We start from the raw sequence: 20,340 nt of genomic DNA on the forward strand, positions 1-20,340 counted from the left end.
CTCTTGGCTTCCTTAAGAGGTTTTCCATCTCCAGCTCAGTCATTTTCTTATGCCGGGCTAATGAGTGCCAATAAGCACGAAACTGCAGTCCTCGGCTGGAAATGACTGAGCTGGCGGGGTATTTCACGTATAAAAATCAAGGTTGTGGGATCATTTTCGGATGCGTTAATCAACGAAATTTAAGAGTCGTGTGGCTTTTTCTGACTAATCACAAAGACAGTAGAATTCGACACGGTATGAAGTATAAAAGTCAGATTGTGGTCGGAGTGAGATCAATACGCAGCCTTCTTGATCGCTCCAAAGGAGGAAAAAAAAAAGAGTTAAAAAATCCTCCCCAAAACGGAATATGCACATAAAAAGTTAAAAATCTATTCATGTTTTGTGCAAGTGAAAAATCGTATTTCATTTTCCTGGAAAACTGCAAATACCATTGCTTTAACTGCTTTATGACAAGTGTCTTTTATTTTGTGACTCGGGAGAAGAAGCAAATAGTAGAGGATGACCGTAGTAACAAAGGCTAAAACTCAAGGACGATTTAATTCTGCTCTATTTTCCAAAGCTCGTCAAAATACGCTGTATTTTCCGTCATGAGCTGTCGTCATGTTCTTTTAATGCTGTCATCGCTTTCGTTTGGTACAGAGGTAAGTGTTAGTTAATAAATCTAGCTGGGTCGTCATTTCAAATTTTTCCTGCCTCCATTTCAAATGGTTGCATATTCTTCGGAAAACAACAAAAACCACACCCATATGTATGAAATTACATTAGTGCTTAAAGCCAGGGAGCAGTTGTCCCCTTCTGAACCCCCCCCCCCCCCAAAAAAAAAAAAGTGAATCGTATCTTTGACTTATACGAGGTACGAGTTAAAATCCTAATACCAGACTTGGAGTTTTCGATTAATATAGCTGTTTGCATGATTTTAATAGAAAACAAAATTGTTTTACTTCTAATGGGACTGCGTGTTGCGTCCTCATCATTTGCAGACCCAGACCTCCAGGAGCTGGCACCAATTTTTTCATGCGGCAAAACTATCGGCGGATGACCATTACCATTCAAGGATTGAAATGATCACCATATGAAAGCTGAGCTGTCATAGCGGAGCTAGAGGCAGGTGTCCTAGCATTAAAGCTGAGAATGACAAACTGATAGCTAAAATTAATTTAGCACACCAGTGAAACCGCAAGCATGGTGCATATCATCTTATAAACTAAAGGAAAGCTATGAACAAACGAAAAGGAAGCTTATTAACTAAATAAGCTCACAGTTTCCGCCCCAAGCCGGAGCCAAGTGAGAACGACAAATATATACCGACAATCCGATTACAAAATAAAAATACAATTCCTCCTTATTAAGGAGCATCAACTTGGAACAGCCATAATCAAGCTGGATGTAAATGTTCTCTCAATGAAGTTGATATTACCTTCACTCACTTACAGGCTGAGATTGTTATATTGTTTTCGCACTTGGCTGAATTTACCTCTACCCTCACTGCAGGGCCATCGGAAAGAATGGGGGGGGGGGGGGGAACGAAGCAATCGCTCCGGGCGCCACGAAATGAGGGAGCGCTGCAAGACACCCCTCATTTCATGCATCATGGATGCACAGTCATAGAGACAAAATAGAGAATCATTGCGATAATTCTCTATTTTTTTCCCAGTGCACTTGTATCATTGAAGCAGGGCCGTGGTGACCTGATCGGTAAGGCGTCAGACTTGTGACCGGAGGGTCCCGGGTTTGATCCTCGCCGGATCAAAGATCCACCGTCTTCATTAATGGTGACTGGGGGGACGTTAAATATGCTCTTGGTCACATAGTCCTCCAAGTGAAACGATACCTCTGTGGGTGCTGGACCAGGGATTGCTCGGTTTCTGATCTGGTTCAAAAAATCAGAGCTATCTTCATGGTTCCATCCAACTGGTTAAGCCACAAATAGTGGTAGATACGGGGGACCCTGGAGTGAAAAGTGTATCATTGAAGCAGATACAAATTCTGATAATATAACTGTTAACTGTTTAAAATCAAACAAAAGGCATTTCTCCTTTGTCTAGTTCCCACCAAACTTGGAATTCTGCCACTGCGTGCGGTGACGTAGTCAGAAAAAATTTTTAAAGGGCACATTGAAAAAAAAAAGTAATAATAATAATATAATAACAAAGGGGGTTCGGTCAAAATTTTGAAACTTTTAGTTTTAAAAAAGCAATTTTAGACTTTCTTTGCAGATGCTTACGGGGGAAAAAGGTATTGGTGCCTCAGCGGAAACGCGATTATAGGCCATGTTTATTGACATTAAGGCTCAGGGCTCATTGGAGCTCAGGAACTGTCTCTGATCAATTTAAAAAAAAATAGATTGAAATCAAATCCTCCTACCCCTGCAAGGTTTTGAAATTAAAGTTTCAAAAACGCAATTTTTTCGACAAACTTTGAAGATTTAAGAGAAGGAGGATTCTTTTCCTGGAATGACATTTTTTTTCTTTTGGATTTCCACTGGATTTTCCACTTTTCTGGAAATTTTTTAAATAATGGTCCAAAAAACTTAAACAATGTTTTATATTTAGAGGCTATTCCACTTAAATGTTTTGTAAGTGTCGTTTGAAAAACCCATTGCTTGTGATATTAAAGAAAGGCGGTATGGGGACCCTTGCCCGAATATTTTCTGAAACTCAAGTCTTAAAAATGAAATTATATTTTGTAATATTAGGGCTAGTAATTTTTCAAAATTAAAGCTCCAAAAACGCAGTTTTGAGCGATTTTCGATGTTGTTCAGTATTCGGGGGCTTTCTCCTGAAACTAACAAAAATGTGATGCAAAAAAATGACATCTTTTGTTTTCAACGTATGGAAGATGGTATTAAGTTTATAAAAGTAAAGACAAAAAACTCTTGAAAAGAATAATTGGATGAGTCCGAATCTAAATTAAATTTTGATGTAACAAAACTTTGATAAATACGTTTCCTATTTATGACCAACAAATTATTTATTCGTGTTCTTAGTTTGATGAGTAAGTAATTCAGTTTTAATTGTTTATCTTGTGGGGTAGCATTTTAAAAGATGAATATTTGGATTTTTAATATTTCCATTTTTCGAAACAATTTTGGGACATTAATGTATATTAAGTATAGGGGTACCTGCCCCCCTAAGAGCAAGGGTACACCTTTATATATTGTGAAGACCTCCCAAAAGCAAGAACCTCCCCACCCACCCCCCCAAAAAAAGTGAAAAATACCCCTCAAAACAACCCCTCCCCCTAAACACTTCAAAGGCGCAGTCTGTGCGATGCCCCCCCCCCCTTTGGTGGGCACCCCTGATAAATATTAGAAACAGATTCATTGCTTGTGTTTTAACTTGTATTTCCCATATCACTCTGATCGTTTTGTTCATTAATAATTTAAAAATGCAAGTATGACGCGCGTTCACGCGTATGATGCAGTGATTTTATAACTTACATGATTTTTCCGTATGAATGGGGCGCCAGGAAACTCCCCCCCCCCCGGGGCTTGTTGTATGTAATATTTATCTTCATGCTTGCTGATCGTATTCACTGCGAAAACCCGATTTTATGTCCCTCGAATCTACGTTTTCCCCGCATTTTACGCTTTTTATTATCAGGTCCCAGTTTTTCCGTATACTAATAATATTAATTTAACCTGGATGGAAAGTTTGTTATTTATGAATTTCCCGCATTTTATGTTTTCCCTTGACAGTTTAAAAAAAAAGAGGAAAAATGTTTTAAAATTAAGTGGGGGTTTCCTTCTGTGCATTTTAAAACATAATCCACTCTGAAGTTAATCCATGAAAACAGAAACGCTACTGCTCCATCCGTAGCTGACCTTATGGACTTTTCGACTGCCAATGAAGATGAAGAAGAAGAAAAGGAAACACATCTCGTCTCTTCTTTAATACGGCATTTAAGAGCTTATAAATATTCAAAGACTATTTTCTTTATCATAAAGATCAGGAAAAAACCTTGCAAAGTACTATAACCCTGGAAGATGCTGCATTTACTTTGAATTCAATGACCCATTATTACTGACTATTTTCAACCTAACCGCCCGGATTCGTAACTTAATGTGATAGAAGAATCTAAACTGGTATGTGCAATAATGTTCTTTTCGTAAAATATCGCGTGTTTACATTTATAAGCGTCACCGTAGCAACCTTTATTTATTTTTTTTTCTTATTTGATTTTTTCTTTCTATATATACATTTCCCGTATTTTATTTTTTCCCATATTTTATGTTTTTTTATTTGAATTGACTTTTCCCATATTTTATATATTTTATGTTTGATTCAGCCCACTGAGAAACGTGAAATTGGGGTTTCTCTATAGTTCAAATTCATTTCTATTTTTAGAGAAAAATATAAGTTAAATCTGCTGTATGCCACACGCAAGGTTTATTTATTGTAATCCATACCCTCAAACAGTATTTTCTGGCGATGTTGACAAACGTGAGAACAACTTTATACTTGAATGATTTCGAAAAGGAAATCAAAAATTTGAAACGTTTGATGATTTTCTAATTTCATTGTTTTATGAACAGATTGGTTATTTAACTTTTTATGTAGAGTTAAATGCATGAGTTTTAAAAATGTCTTTTTCATACGCATCTTCATTAAAGTCATACTAAACGGGTCCAAAAATTGTTATTTTCAGGTTACTACTGCATTACATGTAGAATAATGCTCCGCATTAAGCCATAACAACGTAAATCTGTTTTTAAAAAAACCTCTATATTTATTGATGAATGTTTCGAGAGCCCCAATTTTAGGAAACAGTAAACAAATGTTTTTAGGCTCTCCTGCAAAGTAGTGAAACTGTGACATACGTTAGTCTGGAGCATGTCAAATTTGATGACTAATCTCTTTGATAAAAAAGCAATTAACCCCCATCATACCGTTACGGGTTATTTTCTAGTTTTCTATATTGGTGTTTGTAAATAGCGAAAACAAAAACATCTGCCACGATTGCAGTCGCAGGTGGTCGCAGCTAAAATGTTGTTTATTTTTAGGAAGGATTAAACTATTGATATATGTAAATTTTAGCCCTCCGGAAGCCGTCGATAAAAGTATATTCAACAATATTTTTCATTATATTTTTTAGAAAATAATGTTTTTTTTATTTCAGGTAGTTTTCAATTTTGATGAATTTTAAATTTTTAACTAGGATGTAATATGCATCCTATTAGTGTGAAAAACCAATCAGAAGTGACTTTTATTAAATTTTAGTCCTCCTTATTGAACGAATGAATTAAAACTGAAGTATAAGGCGTACGTCCGAAAAAGTAAAAAAATAATTGTTCAACAATCTTGGCTTATCTTTGTGAAAACGAATTTTTTTTTTCAAAGAATTCTTATGGAATAAGTTACTACAACTCAAGGGCTAAGTAATTACAGCATGAAATATTTTTTATCTTACAACTTAAAAATGGCTATTTTTTCCGCCCTTGAACCACTGTGCGTCGTCACCTCTTTGAACGGCCCTCTCTGCACTCCCTCACACACTGAGAATATTTCCACACTTACAAGTACCCCTACCCACAAGTGTGAATCACAGATTGGAATAAAACTTTGCTCATCGATAAAACACTAAAACTTTTGAGCCCGTGTTTTTTTTTTTTTTTTTAATCGGCAAAAGACACCTTTAACGGGGTGAAATTTACCCATAAATATTGGATAATTGAAATATTGGAGGCTACAATATATTCTTTTATTTTAAATTTTAATCACAAAAATTCAAATTATGATTGAAAATTTGAAAAAACAAAACAAATTAAAGTTGACGTGTTTCAGGATTTTTCTGAAAATGTTATCTATAAGGGCTAAATGCTATCTATCTATCTCCACCCCTCGCAATCTTACCCCGTAGCGCGACTAGTTGCCTGTGCGCAACTTTATGTCAGATAAATCACTTTCTTGATCTCACCATTTCCGACTTCAACAAAATTTAGCATGAAGGACACATATGGCAAGAGAAGTAATCCTGCGAATTTTTAGATTTCTGTTTTGAAAATTGTTCGAAACATAAGCTTGTAAAAAATTCAAAATGTGCAAAAAAAAAAGAAAAGTGCGTTTCTCCTAAATGAAAATTCAAAAAATATTGTAGAGCTGAAAAATAGAGCTTTCTATTTATACGTAATATGACTTTCTTACGATAGAATTAAATTTTAGGGCCATTCACCTTGACAGGGTAATATCAGGAATGTTTTACCCCTATTAAGAGTATTTTCAGAAAAATCCTGAAGCAACTTTGGTTTGTTTAGTTTTTTCAAATTTTCAATCATCATTTGAATTTTTATAGTTAAAATCTAAAGTAAAAGAATTCATTGTACCCTCTTTTTTCCCAATTATCCGATAGATAGGAATAAATTTCACCCTTTTAAAGATATCTGTTGCCGATAATTAAAAAAAAAAAAAAAAACGCGGGTTTAAGTGTTCTATCGATGTGCAAAGTTTTATTCCAATCGGTGATTCACACTTGGATAGGATTACTTGTAAATCGTACTCTAATTTTTCTCAAACGAATTAATTAATAAATGAACGTGTAAGTGAACTAATAAATGATTGAATAAGTAAACCAAATGAATTATTTTACTCTGCTCCATCCACTTTGTCCCGCATGCACTTAACTCATTGTACAAAACATTTAAAACAAAAATAAGCTTAATATTGAATAAATAAACACTGTACCGAATACTAGTAAGTCTCAATTTGTGTTTAAATGTTAATAACAAGAACTTTATCATATTATAAAAAAAAAAATAATTTTTGACTTAAACAAAATATTTCAACATGAGTATCAATTTTTGAAACTTGCTTGTATTACCATACGCTTTGATCTTCAGAGATAACTTTTTCCTGACTGGAATAGACTACATGGGTTACTACATAGTTAAAATATTACCAGACAGGTGGCACTAAAAGCAGAGTAAATATTTCACTATTTAACTTTGCCCCGCTATTTCACTTTTTGCCCCACATTCCCCTACATTTTGAGTTCTTAGAAGGTTATTAAAGAACCATTTGTTGCTTCTGATGGAAGAAAAATTTTACTAATGGAGAATTAAATTTAGTTTTAGGAACAGATAAATTTTTATTATGACGAATGTTTACAAAATTTGCATACTACCTTGATTTAACCCGTACCGACCGATTGTCTTATCAAACGCAATTGCAACTGATTATCAGGTTGCATTGACTTTGACATCAGATCTTATCGAGGGAAAGACTTTTTCTGTTTTATTTTTGTTATTTTTTAGTCTTTTAATGTTTAATCTAACTTCAGTGTATTCTGGGAAGAGCTGTATCATGCCAACAATTGCTCATTGAGAGAGCTTTTAAAACCAAATTACCTTGTGTAATTCTTTTGTGCTTTTTAATGATTAAATTTTTTTTTATTGCTGAAAAACATACAGGAATTTTATAATAACAGGTATGTATTATTTCTTTAAAAACTTAATCTTTAACTCAATTATTCCCTTTCACAGAAAAATGCATTATGGCGATTTATTATTCTTATTCCATGGAATTCCTTGTTTAACTCATTTATTAGTTGTATCTCTATTTGAAAATGCAATATTTACATTTTTTCATTCAATTAAATTGTTAGTTGATTTATTTATAAATTTTTCTTTAAAATTAAATTTTTCCACCTTGAAAAAAGTCGAATAATAATTTTGAACAAAATATACATATGTGATTTTTAATGTATTTTAAGGAATGCACCCAACGTTTTCTGAGTAAGCTTTGTTTACTAGTATAAAAACTGTTATTTTTCTAGCAAGCCAAGTTTATATGGTTGACGAATTCAAAAAGAAAAATGTCGCTGGGTACCGTCATTTTTTCCCGTTATTTGATAAGCCTGGATTAATCTTTCTCCTTTCCATTGCAGTAAATTTGAAAATTTTGATAATGTTTTTGAATTTATCAAATGTGGTTCAATGTGTATTTATATTTACAGTAAAGAATTTTTAAATTTTTACAGTTCGATAGTACTTTTTGGAGATTTTTCAGAGATGGACTTGCTGGAGAATCGTTTATAAAGCAAAATCGTCTTTCTTTGTTAAATTGCTCAAAAACGTAATTTAAACTTTAGTTTTCTCGTGGAATAACTCTTTGCTGATCTTCATATATATATAATAGCGAATGATGGAGTAACGCTCCTGACGTCATCAACAATGAAACTCTCTCCACGGCATGATAATTTGACAATATGTTTGGGTAATGTTTGACAAGCAGGGAAAGGCTTTATTTGGACGAGGCTGAACTGAATCCGGTAACTTAACCGTTTTACTGGTAAAATTCTTATTTTAAGAGGATGAAGAAACGAAAAAGTTGTCAACAATGAACGCTATTAACTGAAGTTTAGGGTTAATCCACTGGAGTTGGGGTTGAAATTTCAACTATCAAAATATCATCAAACAGGCAATTACTTCGTTCAAATGTTGAAGCAATTTTCACCCGTACATACCTTGACGGGCGATTTTCTAGTTTTTAATTAATCATGAGATGAATGAGCAAAATTAGGAGTCAGTTGAATCAGGTAAGAAGGATTTAGGCTATGAGCCTTAGGTTGGCTTTATTTGGTGCACTTAACTTATTAAGTGAAATAATGTGCGTAAATTTTATTTACATACTAATGCCGGGCAAATTTTGTAATTATTTTAGGCATCTGCGATAGTCATCTATGATGAGCGAAGGACATCCGTATGCAAATGAAGAATTTTTACCTTTTGATTTTGCAATTATCACAAACGAAATTCGAGAGAGAGCAGCATTAGAATTAAACGAAACAAATGAAAATCGTTCAAAATGTTTGAAAGAGTTGAAGAAACTCATACAAAGTAAGATTTTATGTTGTTCTTTTTGCAGTGAGTTTAAAATTTAAAAAAAGCTTGAAGCATAACATTTGAAACAAAATATAAAATAAATTTGAGAGATCTTGCGCATGCTTTTTCGCTGTTTTGAGCTTGTACTTTACTTTACAAAAAAAAGTTTATGTCATGTATTGCAATAAATTTTAGATTTTGAAACATGTTATCACATTTAATCTGTAGCGAGCGATAAGCTTAGTTTGGGAAAGATAGGGAAAAATAAAGCTAAATAACTTATCATGGATGTTGCTCGTTGTACACGTGGTTCGGCAAGTTAGCTTACGAATAAATGCGACTTTTGTCACATATAAAAGAAATTACAGCATTTTTTTTTTTTTTTTAATGACTAGCGAAATGGAGGAATGGGACTGAAAAGCATTAATTTTCATCCTGTTTTTCTTAGTTTCCGTTGAAAATAAGTCACGAAAAATATGTCAGATTCCAACATTTACCTATTGTTAGTATACATATAACACAAAATGTTTCCTCAAAGATCTCAAAAACTGCTTGCTGCAGATACTTCGCTTTACCTTCCCACATTAGTATGCCATAGTGTAATGGAGGGTCCAGGCAGAGCCGTGCACGGGAAAGGGGGAGAGGGACACCTGTTGGTCCGGACCAAAGCATAAAGGAGGCCCGAAATTTTTAGAATGAGGGTGAAATATATTTAGGGACGTAAGTGTAAACCACATGGAGGGAGGGGGCAAAAAAGTCATTTGTGACAGGCCCCAAAATGTCTTTGAACGCCCCTGGGACAACGGACTCGGATCAGGGCCCGATTAGAACAGCATGGGGCCCGGGGTAGACGTTTCATCGGGGTCTCCCCATAACATTATTTTGATGATCAGAAAAAAATGAAATTAACACAAAATTAAATTATGAAGATGTTCTGCAAATATCTGAGCAGATATATGCTTGTGTACTAACTATGAAATAGTAATGCAACATAGCATTTGTCTTTTGTGTAGGGCGAGAATGAATGAATGAATGTTCGTAATCTGAATCCTATGAATGTTATATCTATGAATGCAATTAATCGTTTATCTAAAAAATAGAGCATCAGGGATGCGAAGCGGTTTTGATCAACTCAATCGTTTATTTCAGAAACCAATTAAACGACAAGTTTTCTTATTCCACAGAAAACATTTATGTCATCATATTTAGTTTTTTAATAGAATTACAACACTTTTTACTGAAAAAATTACTGTATACCAAAATGTAACCTTCTCAGTTTAAAATGTTGTAACCTTTATCGGAAATTTTTAATAGGATGCTAAAAATGCTTTTTTGAAATTTTAGAACTTACAGCCTGACTGGCTTCTGATTCCGTTCAATTCAGGAACAAGAAATAAAATTAAAGTACGTAGTTACCAAGTGTTTTAAAAGAAATTATTTTTACGATAGTATAATCATTGCACATACCAGGATTGAAGGTTGATGTAGCGTTAAACGTCGAATTAGCTACACGTATAGATTTAAACTTAAATTTTCAAGGTTCTTTTATATCAAGTGACGCTATCTACATGTGACACTTTAAAGTATCCGTATTGTACAGTCTGCCCACGTATTATATGGAATTGGCAAACGTCCAGTTAAGACGAGTCTGTCTAAATGAGGGGAGAAAGTAAGAATTTGATGCGCGTGTTCCGCTCATTTGAATGTGGCTCTGCTTAATTTAGAGGTTAACATACATCTGTAAAAGCTGACATCCCTGAAAACTAATAGATGCGTCCATTTCCATCTAATCATTGGTCAGACAGTATTTTACTCATTTTAATCATTATTTAAATTTCAGGAAAAAAGAATTTCAAAGGAGATACTAGAGATGAGTTTTTGGTTCGATTTTTACGGGCCAGGAAGTTCAGAACGAAGGATGCCTTTGCTCTCTTGTGCAACTACTACGAACATCGTGTGCGTTATCCTGATGTATATCAAAACTACAACGCAAAATCTTGCACGGACGCGATGCAAGCGAATATGTGCAATTTTTTGCCAACCCGAGCTCCTGATGGAAGTTCTATATGGGTTATCAGAGTAGGTAAGTCCTAGACCTCGGTAATATTTTACTGAGACATGATAATATTTTACTTTGACTTGATGGGCGTAGCTAGGATTCTCATTAGGCGTACGCGCAACAAGATACAGTCGAATCTCGACTTACGCGAGGGATGCATTCCAAGACTCCTCGCGTAGGTCGAAATTTCGCGTACAAGAAAAGGGTATGTATACTTTCTTTTTTTTGAAGCATACCAAATTCTTTTAGACACTTATAAACACTCCTGAAACTGCTTTAAAGCATTCCTTAACTATACATGAAAGTTTCTTATATTAAGAACTGTACTTTTACTGTACTTAAAAAATAAAAAAGCTGCTTTATTTAACATAAAAAACTGTTAAGATACACAAAATAAATGATCAGTGGCAGGGAAAGACGTAAAACTACATGATACATTCATCACTTATACTTATTGTCGTACTACCGTTGACGTACTTTTTAGTTGTTCCAGCATAACGAATATCTTTAATTTTTTTTTTCTTCTTTTTGCCAGAAACTTCCTTTTTCTTCCCATCTTAACAAACTTTGGATGAAACAGTGCACAAAGGTGCCATTTTATTTCATCAACTTTAATATTTAGAAAGAAAAAAGAAAGAAAGAAAGACGCCGATTGGTTACCTGATGCACTAACAAAGCAATGCGTGGACCAGTACGGTGAAGGGAACTTTCGCTATCAATGACGCTATAGGGATAAAATATATTCACGAAATCAATATTTAGCCAATAACGAAACTCAGCGCACTTCCTTCCAAAAAAAAAATCGTATTGCGGATGAGGGATTCGCGTTAGCCCTAAAATTTGTTCCTCGGGAAAAACTCGCGTTATAGCCATTTCGCGTAAGTCGAACCTCGTTGTAGCGGGAGTCGACTGTAGTGGCTTTTAGTACACCCTCCCCCACCCACCCACCCCTTTACGGACCTCGGAATTACTTGAAATTATAATCTTCCTCATCTCTTCCTAAAAAAATTCAAAAATAAACACTTAATGCTATTTTTGGTTAGATGAGGATAGAAAAAGCGATTCTATTGCTCTCCCCCGGAAATTTTCTTGTTACTATGAACTATGTTCTTTGGTTTTAAACTTCTGTTCAAATCATGAGAAAAATACTTTAAAAAATGAGTTTAATTTAAACATGATATGGTTAAACAACAATTTGACAACAATGGGCTTTAACTGATAAAAATTGTAAAAAAAGCCTTAATGTTTAAGTAAAACTTTATTCGTCATAGAATTAAAAGTAGGTATTTTTACGCACAAGTTAAAGCAAATTTGTCAAAAAAAAAAAGAAAAAAGAGAAAAAAGTACCCTAAAAATATTCCTATTGCCAGTAAAGGAAGCATATTCTAGAAAAGTTGCTATAAACCATATTAAAATCGCAGACATTAAGAAAGTGTTAAAATACATACCAGGTGTAAAATAAGAAGAAAAAAACTATATGTTAATTGCACAAAATTGCAGATTACTGCTTACACGTGTTTCAAGGTTTCTAGGAACCCCTTTTTCAATGCAATATAAGTGAGCTTATCTGATATCTTCTAATCCATAATATTACTTATTTTGCAATGAAAAAGGGTAATCTGCTTATTAGTGCTAAACAGCGTTGGATATTACCTGTTATACAAAGGTATTATTCAACTTTACATACCAAGCGACTTTTTGACTTTTTGTGGAGAAATTTGTGATCTAGTACAGGTTTTAATGATCCAAAAGAGGATTTCTGAGTGTATGGATTTAATTTAAATTTTAAAATTTCTTCGCTAACTATTAATACTACTACCGTGGCATAAATATCAATATTCATTTGATTTGTAGTGCATTTAACACATTTTATTTCAAATTTTTGATGAAGAATCCTTAATACATTCCTTTGTTTATATTATGAAAAATATGTATTAATGCGCTTGTCCGAAAACAAGTCATCTTCATCACTTATAAATGAAACACTAGGGTAACGGTACCAGTCACAGACATGCTTAAGACATAGCTCTCAGGTTTACTTAATTTTCTGAGTCTTTTAATGTATTCAGACTTTTTAAACTATGCAACAACATCTCATCTAACGTTTGGCTGCTTCTAGATCCTCTGAATTAGTTAATTCTATTTTTATATGCTCAGTTTCGAAAAGAATATGCAACCCCCAGTAACAGACACCGAAAACTCAGATAGAGATCACACGCCGATCTAATGATACACAGCAACAGACAGGATGAGGAAAGGATGAATAATATACAAAATTTAAATTTCTCTTCAAAATGTGCAAAAGTTCCTTATTTTAGAACTAAACCCTTATTATACTCAAAAGAACATGAAACACCAGCTGTCACGTGGTGGCTGTTCATAATCTTCCACCGCTGCCTTGTAAATTCCAACTGGCTCGTAAAATTCACTCTGATAACACTATATGTTTGCACCGTATTCATGGGCCGCAGCAACATTAGTTTAACCCGCCTAAAAGGCTTTTTATTTAATCCCAAACTTATGAATGTCTGTTACTGACCCTTGTCCTTGACTGGTGACCTTACCCTAATTGTTAAAATCCCATTAAGTAAAAAAATTACGTAAGCAACCATATTGTACTCTAAAAAACATGTAAAATTAGTTTCCATGGAGATGACTGGTTCTCGAACTCATCGATTCAATTTAATAAAAGCATACTGAAATAACTCGCCCAAAAACGTTTTTGAGTGCTTCAATAATGAAATTGTTGCATGATTTTCAGGTGCTTGGGATCCTGAAATCTTTCCGTTTGAAGAATGTTTGAAGTTGGGTTTGCTATGCCAAGAAAAATCACTTCAAAATCAAGTGACGCAGATATGTGGCTTAATCTCTATAGTTGACTTAAAGGGACTCTCGTGGTCACATGTGCGACACCTGCATCTTCAAAACATTCGTTGTTTAATAAGTTCAATACAGGTAAAACAATTAAATATTTCTGAAAATGATTCGTATAAAGCTTAATCTAAGCTGAAACTACATAACTATTTTGCCGGAAAGAAAGAAGACATATATGTAAATTTCTAGTACTGCTTTGATTGTAAAAGATGATGCTGAACAATACATATTATCGTTCAGCTGACGCATCAGCTATCAGCTTTTTAAATCGTTTTTTTTTTTTTTTTTTTTTTTAATGATAGCGAGGAGTAGGTTGCTTTCTCTGCAATGACACTGTGGTGACAGTAAAACTACTTTTACGTAAATTTATTTTTACCAATAATTTGCTAATAATTTTCCTAGCCTGGAGTCAAAACAGACGATTTAGAATTTATATGCTTCTTTCACCATATTCAAAGATATGTAAAGGGATCAGTGGCGCCATTGTTTTGAAAATACTGCTAATTCAAATATAAGAGTTAATACATATGAAAGGGCTGCTGTGACCAAAAAAACCCCTCGAGAAGGAATTTCTGGCTGCGCTAGGGAAAGAGACTAACCTGAATTTGAGACCAAACCATCACCGACGTTCTTTATACAACCCTTGTCGTCAAGACAAAATCGGTTGTTGTGTATATGGTCTAACAGAAGGATCGCAGTAACAAATGCGGGGGGAGCGGGGTCTCTGTGTATATGATGTAAAGTATGATTCGCTGTAGCAAGGGTCAGTCTAAAGAGTGTTGACTAGTGGTGAAAAGATTCACTGTAAAAAAATTCCGAAACGTTACTGATTATTTCCGTGGAACGTTTCCGGATTTCACAGGTTTTCACCTATTTCCCCGTCAAATCAAGTATCTTCGAAAAAAGTTTCCTGATTTGCTACAAGTTGCACAAATGCAGACTTTTCACTGTTGTGAAAAATATTTTTAGCTACTAATTTAAAGTTTGAATGAGCGTGTTTATTAAGTGTATCGGCTTTCATTCGCTTATTGCCCGTCCAGATTGACTAAGCTCTCAATGAGAGCGAATAACATTACCCGTCCAGATTGACTAAGCTCTCAATGAGAGCGAATAATATTACCCGTCCAGATTGACTAAGCTCTCAATGACAGCGAATAAGTCACTGGTTAGCTGCAGCTTTGCAAGGCAGGAATTGCAGGCAAGAGATTTGCTTGGTTCTTACTTGCAATTCTCGTATAGCTTTGGCCGTGTTTGCTCTAGTGCTTCTGGAGCTTTTTTGGTATTTCAGGAAGATGCTAATCAATTACAATAAACCTATTGATTTTTTCTAGAAGGGTTCCCTAGACATGACTGTTTTTAACAAGGGAGGTTTCCCAATTCTTCAGAAAGTTTCAAGGTTAATTTCAGAAAGGTTACTGACTTTTAGCGGAAAACGTTTCTGATTTTTCCAAGATATGTTACTGGTAGAAATTGTTCACATAATTAACTGCCTATTATTTTCCAGGAACGTTTCTGAATCGTTTTTACAGTGTTCAAATGTTTGAAACAAGCTGTAGTCCTTCTAATAACTAGTAGAAACGTCAATAGGAGAGTATCTACTGTACTGGTATTCTCATCTCGTGTCGTTGGTGCCTCAGAAAGTCAAGATGACAAACTGGAATATTCCGCTGGCGAAAATTGATAATTAAAAATAGCCATTAGTAGCGTTCGGAAAAAGCTGAAGAAGACATTCTAAAATTAACGAAATATTTCTTCAAACTAATGAATATAGCGAATATATATATATATATATATATTTTTTTTTTTTTTGGAAAATATATAATTATGAATATAATTAAAATCAGTACTAATACAGAAATATTTCAGAAACTAACGCATATCGGGAAATTTATAGCACAGTTTAACTAATTGAATTTTTTTCTGATTAAACCTGTAAAAAAATTGGATGAAATTTGCTCTATATGGTGATAAGTTTAATGGACAATTTTGATTTGTTCTCATTGTAAAGGTTTTTCTTCTTTAAATTTTATTCTAATAATATTCATTTTATTTATTTATTTTGTTTTTCACATAATAGTAAAAATGTCCAAGTTGTAGAAAATTATAACTGAAATAACACAAAATATACATCACACTTTTTTGAAATTTCATTAAAATGCCAGTTAATATCAACACTTAATGTTTATTCTTTCTTTTTTCCCCCCTAAGGAATCCTTTCCGCTCAGGCATAAGGCAATACATGTGATAAACAACCCAGCATTTTTCGCACTTGTGTTTGCTATACTTTCTCCTCTACTGAAGCATAAAATCAAGAACCGGGTAAGTCAAATTTAACAACCAGAACAACTTTCTACCAGGTGGACGATACCTTGTTTCACTGTTGAAAATTTTGAAGCAATTAAGTTTTCAGATAAAACTTAAAAAATCTACGGGCTTGCAAGTACATCTTCCTAGTTAATATCACAGAAATCAATATTCTAGAATGACGCCTACCTTGTACTAAAGGTTAGTGCAAGTAGTTCAGCCTACTTGTAGTAACCTTTTTGACAGATCTGAACTGCGAAAGCAAAGATTATGAAAAAAGGAATAAGCACATCTTTAAAAAAAAAAAATAATAATAATTTGAATTTTGACCTCTTGAATTCAAATTATGTTTTTCGCAATCACGAGTGTGTGTGTGTATGTAAGCGTGTGTGTTTATGTGTGGGGGGTATGTGTGTTTGTGTGTAGGGGGCATGTGTATGTGTGTGTAGGCATGTATGTTTGTGTCTGTGTGCAGGTATGATTGTGTGGGTAGTTGTGTGTAAGTGTGTGTGTATGTGTTTGTGTATGTGGGTAAGTGTATGTATGTGTGTGTATGTATTATGTGTGTGTGTACGTGCGTATATGTATGCGTGTAAGTGTAGGATATTGACGGCAACCTCGAGACGGTTTTCGCTAGAGGAGCAGCATCGTGAAGAGCCGGTCGACGGTGATGCTGCAGAGGGTGCTGGCGGGAAAATAAAATCATAGGACATCAAAACAGTCAAATAAAAGCAATAAGCAATCGTGATTGCTCAAAAAAAAAAAAACAATAGGTAACTTTTATTATCTTTGGTAGAATACACTGAACTGAATTTTAGAACTATCAAACAACGCTATCCGCTCAGGGACATCCGGATGGGAGGTCATTGGAGGTCACTGTGACCTTCCAAAAAACTCCTCACTCGGCAAACTTTATTCTGACGATTCGGCAAATTTGGAGACATAATTGCAATTTTGCAATTTTTAAATGCCCGAATGTCCTTTTTTCATTAGATGTACTTATGTGCTGTGCATGCTAATATTTTCTTACTCTGCAAAATTTGGAGTTCCATTCGGCAAATTGAGAAATTCCGCCATCCCAGTTGGGGGCCCCCCTGTATCCGCTTTGAGGGATTCCCGCCAAAATCGAAACAGCAGTAGTCTTGATTCGGTAACCATTTGTAGCGTTACTTCTTGAAATATATAGGGTGGTCCGAAAGTAACTTCCGCTACTCACACGTTTCTCTAGCGGTCTATTCACTAATCGAACCAGAATTTTAGATGCGGTTATTTAAAGGTAGGCTTGCCAGTTTTCTGAAATGTTCAACCGGGACATCAGAAGTGGGACCCCCCCCCCCCCCCCCCCCCATTGTCGCAGGTATTCAGAAGGCTGCATTTTCTTGGTTGGTTTTTAGATTATTATTTTAGTGTGAAGTTTCCTCTCAATGCTATGAATAAATGGTTATTAACTATGAACCAAAACCAGAGGTGAGCCAAAACCCCATGAAACAAGCAAAATAAGTTTAAACACTTTATTTCTTACTTAAGTAAGTAGAAACTCTTCAAATGAGGAATAATAATTTTAAATACATTTTCATGTAATTTCTATTGGCCAGAATTTTTTTCTTTTTTAATCTTGTTGTAAAAATCTTAACAAGCTAATCCAATATTATTTTTTATGTAAATGTTACAAATAACAAATTAACTATCCTAAATAATCCTTCAGTTTCTTATTTTTAGAATTTTTTGGTCATATTTTATCAAATTTATCATTTTCCGGGACATGAAATAGACCGGCCGGGACACCGAAGTTTTGTCTGAAATCCGGGACTGTCCCGGTCAAACCGGGACTCCTGTTAAGCCTATATTAAGGTATGCACTCGAAATTGTGATGGCTTTAAACAACGCAGTTTTCCCGATTACGGCTACAGTGAACAAGCTTCCAAATTTTTGAATGGCAACACCAATTTTTTCTATTTTGGGGAAATTGATCAGTGTATTGTACAATCATAGTGGCGTTGAAACGAATGGCGTGTGACGAAACTTGAAGGCCAAAAGCATTTATTTGCAAACGTGATATTTTTTTAGACTAATTAAAAGTTCATTCTTTGACAGTGACTCTCCGGTTTCTCTTACTCGTCCATGCCTCTCGGAACCGAATTTACTTATATCCGACCCTTTCGACTTTACAAAATTCTCTTTTGACGAAAACCGCATCCAGCTCACAACATCAAGCATCAAACCCCTGGCATTCGTTTGAATTCAAATTATGTTTTTCGAAATTATGACAGCGATAGTAGTCATTTGTAGAAGAAACAAGAAACCCAACTAGTAGAGTCCTACCACAATTCGTGATTTATACGAAAAACATAAGTTGAATTCAAGATGTCAAAATTCAAATTAATGGCAGGGGATGGATGCTTACTGCTGGATGCTAAATATTTTTCTCTTTTCTTCTTTCTTTTTTTGTTCCTGTTTATTTCTTCTTATTTTCAATTGCTAGAACTGTTATAATAATGAGCGAGAAAAAATTTAATCGCGAAAAAAAAAAAGAAGCTTTTAATAATATTGAACTTGTTTCCTAAAAAAAAAAAAAAAATACAATTTAGCAGAAGCAGGATTTTTTTCCTCTGAACCAGATGTATGAACTGTTTTGAAGCCGAAACTGGGGGGTGTGGCAAAGGGGCTACATATATTCTTACACGAACTGCCGACTCCAGTACTTACTGAAGATGGATCTCCTAATAGCTACATCTCTGAATGACTGAATTATGTACAACGATTTAAGTTAAAACTTTAAATTGTTTCTGTAAGTTTTCATGAAATATCAGATGTACTAATTGATACTTTGTCTATTTAGATATTCTTCCATGGTGACAACTTAGAAACTCTGCATCAAATCTTACCACCATCTATTTTGCCAGAAGAACTTGGTGGTTCTAATGGACCTTTTGGGAATGAAAAGTTCTTTTCTTCACTGTTGCAGAGTGAGGACGAATTTCAAGAGCAGTTAAAATATGGTTACAGCACAAAGAACACAGCTCCCGTGAAATAAACTGATCCAAATCTTCGTGAATCTCCAGGAAATAAATCTGCAAAATTACAGCGAACTATGACTCAACTCTGCAAATGTCACGAGACCAATTCTTATCTGACGTCATATTTGGGATATAATTGGTTGAAGGTCAGCACTGTCACTGGCAGAGCCTTGAGAACGTAAAAAAACTGCCGGCTAGATAAATAGGAACTTCATAATTTACTTCTGATACTCGCATGCCATTCTGTTCCAAGAGACTAAAATATTTAGCTAATGACAACGCTCTTTTGTGCTGCTGGATCAACAGAAAGTCGTTAGTCTGGAGTTTTTTAGTATTATTTATTTTGGTTTGAAGCCTTTTCTGCGTAATGTGTATTTCCGTTGCTTTTCTATTTTGTTCAACAGTAATGCCAACCTGGGGGACGGGGGTCATGGCGCAGACGGCACCATTGAAATCGTTAGAGGGAAGGGGTGTTTTAAGGGGTAATTTTCACTTTTTTAGGGAGGCTCTTGTTTTGGGGGAGGGTTTCGTAATATTTAGGATGGTGCGCTCTTGTTCTTAGGGAATTGGCACCCCTGTGTTCAAGACAATGGGGGATGTAGGGCAAAGTGAAAAAGCGGGGCAAAGTGAAATGGTGGAATACTTACTCTGATTTCATCGTCAAATATCTGGTAATATTTTAATTATGTAGTTACACATGTAGTTTATTCTAGGTAGGAAAAGTTGTCTTTGAAGATCAAAGCATATGATAATACAAGCAATTTTTAAATATTGATACTCATGTTGTAATATTTTGTTGAAAGTAAAAAATAAAAAAAAAATTACTGTGAAATGATGAAGTTCTTGTTATTAACATTTTAAACATTAATTGAGACCTACTAATATTCGGTGCAGTATCTATTCATTTAATATTTAGCTGATTTGTACTTTATATGTTTTGTACAATTATTCAAACGAATGCGGGGTAAAGTGAAACGCAGTTTATTTCTTTTACTTAATCAATCATTTATTAAATCACTATCTTCACTGTGTATCAATTAATGAATGTACACTCCTTCATTTAATAATTCGATTGTTTATTTTTTCATTCATTTATTTTCTTATTCATTCATTATTTTATTCACTGATTTATTTTCCTTCATATAATGATAAATTAATTTTTTTTTCGTTTACTATTTCATTATCTTTTGAGAGAAACGATGGGAGAAAAGTTCTAGCAACTTAAAGAAAAACAATAAAAGTAACATAGAATAAGAAATATGTCCAGA

The 20,340-nt window shown here is 34.4% G+C and overlaps 1 protein-coding gene across 4 annotated transcripts; it reads left to right on the forward strand.

Annotated features, from left to right (window-relative positions):
* The first annotated feature begins 517 nt into the window (after positions 1 to 517).
* Positions 518 to 19,887, forward strand: LOC129224486 (alpha-tocopherol transfer protein-like). Of its 4 annotated transcripts, none has more exons than XM_054858943.1 (6): positions 518 to 641; positions 8,658 to 8,833; positions 10,659 to 10,901; positions 13,639 to 13,832; positions 15,960 to 16,070; positions 18,895 to 19,887. In XM_054858943.1, the coding sequence occupies exons 2-6, from the start codon at positions 8,677 to 8,679 to the stop codon at positions 19,087 to 19,089; spliced, it is 900 nt and encodes a 299-aa protein (XP_054714918.1). In that variant the 5' UTR covers positions 518 to 641; positions 8,658 to 8,676; the 3' UTR covers positions 19,090 to 19,887. The 4 variants fall into 4 exon arrangements, with proteins under 4 accessions (XP_054714918.1, XP_054714919.1, XP_054714917.1 ...); XM_054858944.1 differs by lacking the exon at positions 518 to 641 and adding an exon at positions 3,953 to 4,084; XM_054858942.1 differs by lacking the exon at positions 518 to 641 and adding an exon at positions 7,284 to 7,422.
* The last annotated feature ends 453 nt before the right edge of the window (positions 19,888 to 20,340 follow it).

The sequence above is a fragment of the Uloborus diversus genome, chromosome 6, assembly GCF_026930045.1.
Source record: "Uloborus diversus isolate 005 chromosome 6, Udiv.v.3.1, whole genome shotgun sequence".
Lineage (NCBI taxonomy): Eukaryota > Metazoa > Arthropoda > Arachnida > Araneae > Uloboridae > Uloborus > Uloborus diversus.

Bases quoted from the DNA above. Each gene is read 5' to 3' on its own strand.
- LOC129224486 (XM_054858943.1), top strand. From the start codon at position 8,677: ATGATGAGCGAAGGACATCCGTATGCAAATGAAGAATTTTTACCTTTT. The intron at 8,834-10,658 runs GTAAGATTTTAT...TTTAAATTTCAG, and splicing joins GTTGAAGAAACTCATACAAA to GAAAAAAGAATTTCAAAGGA. The intron at 16,071-18,894 runs GTAAGTCAAATT...TTGTCTATTTAG, and splicing joins AGCATAAAATCAAGAACCGG to ATATTCTTCCATGGTGACAA.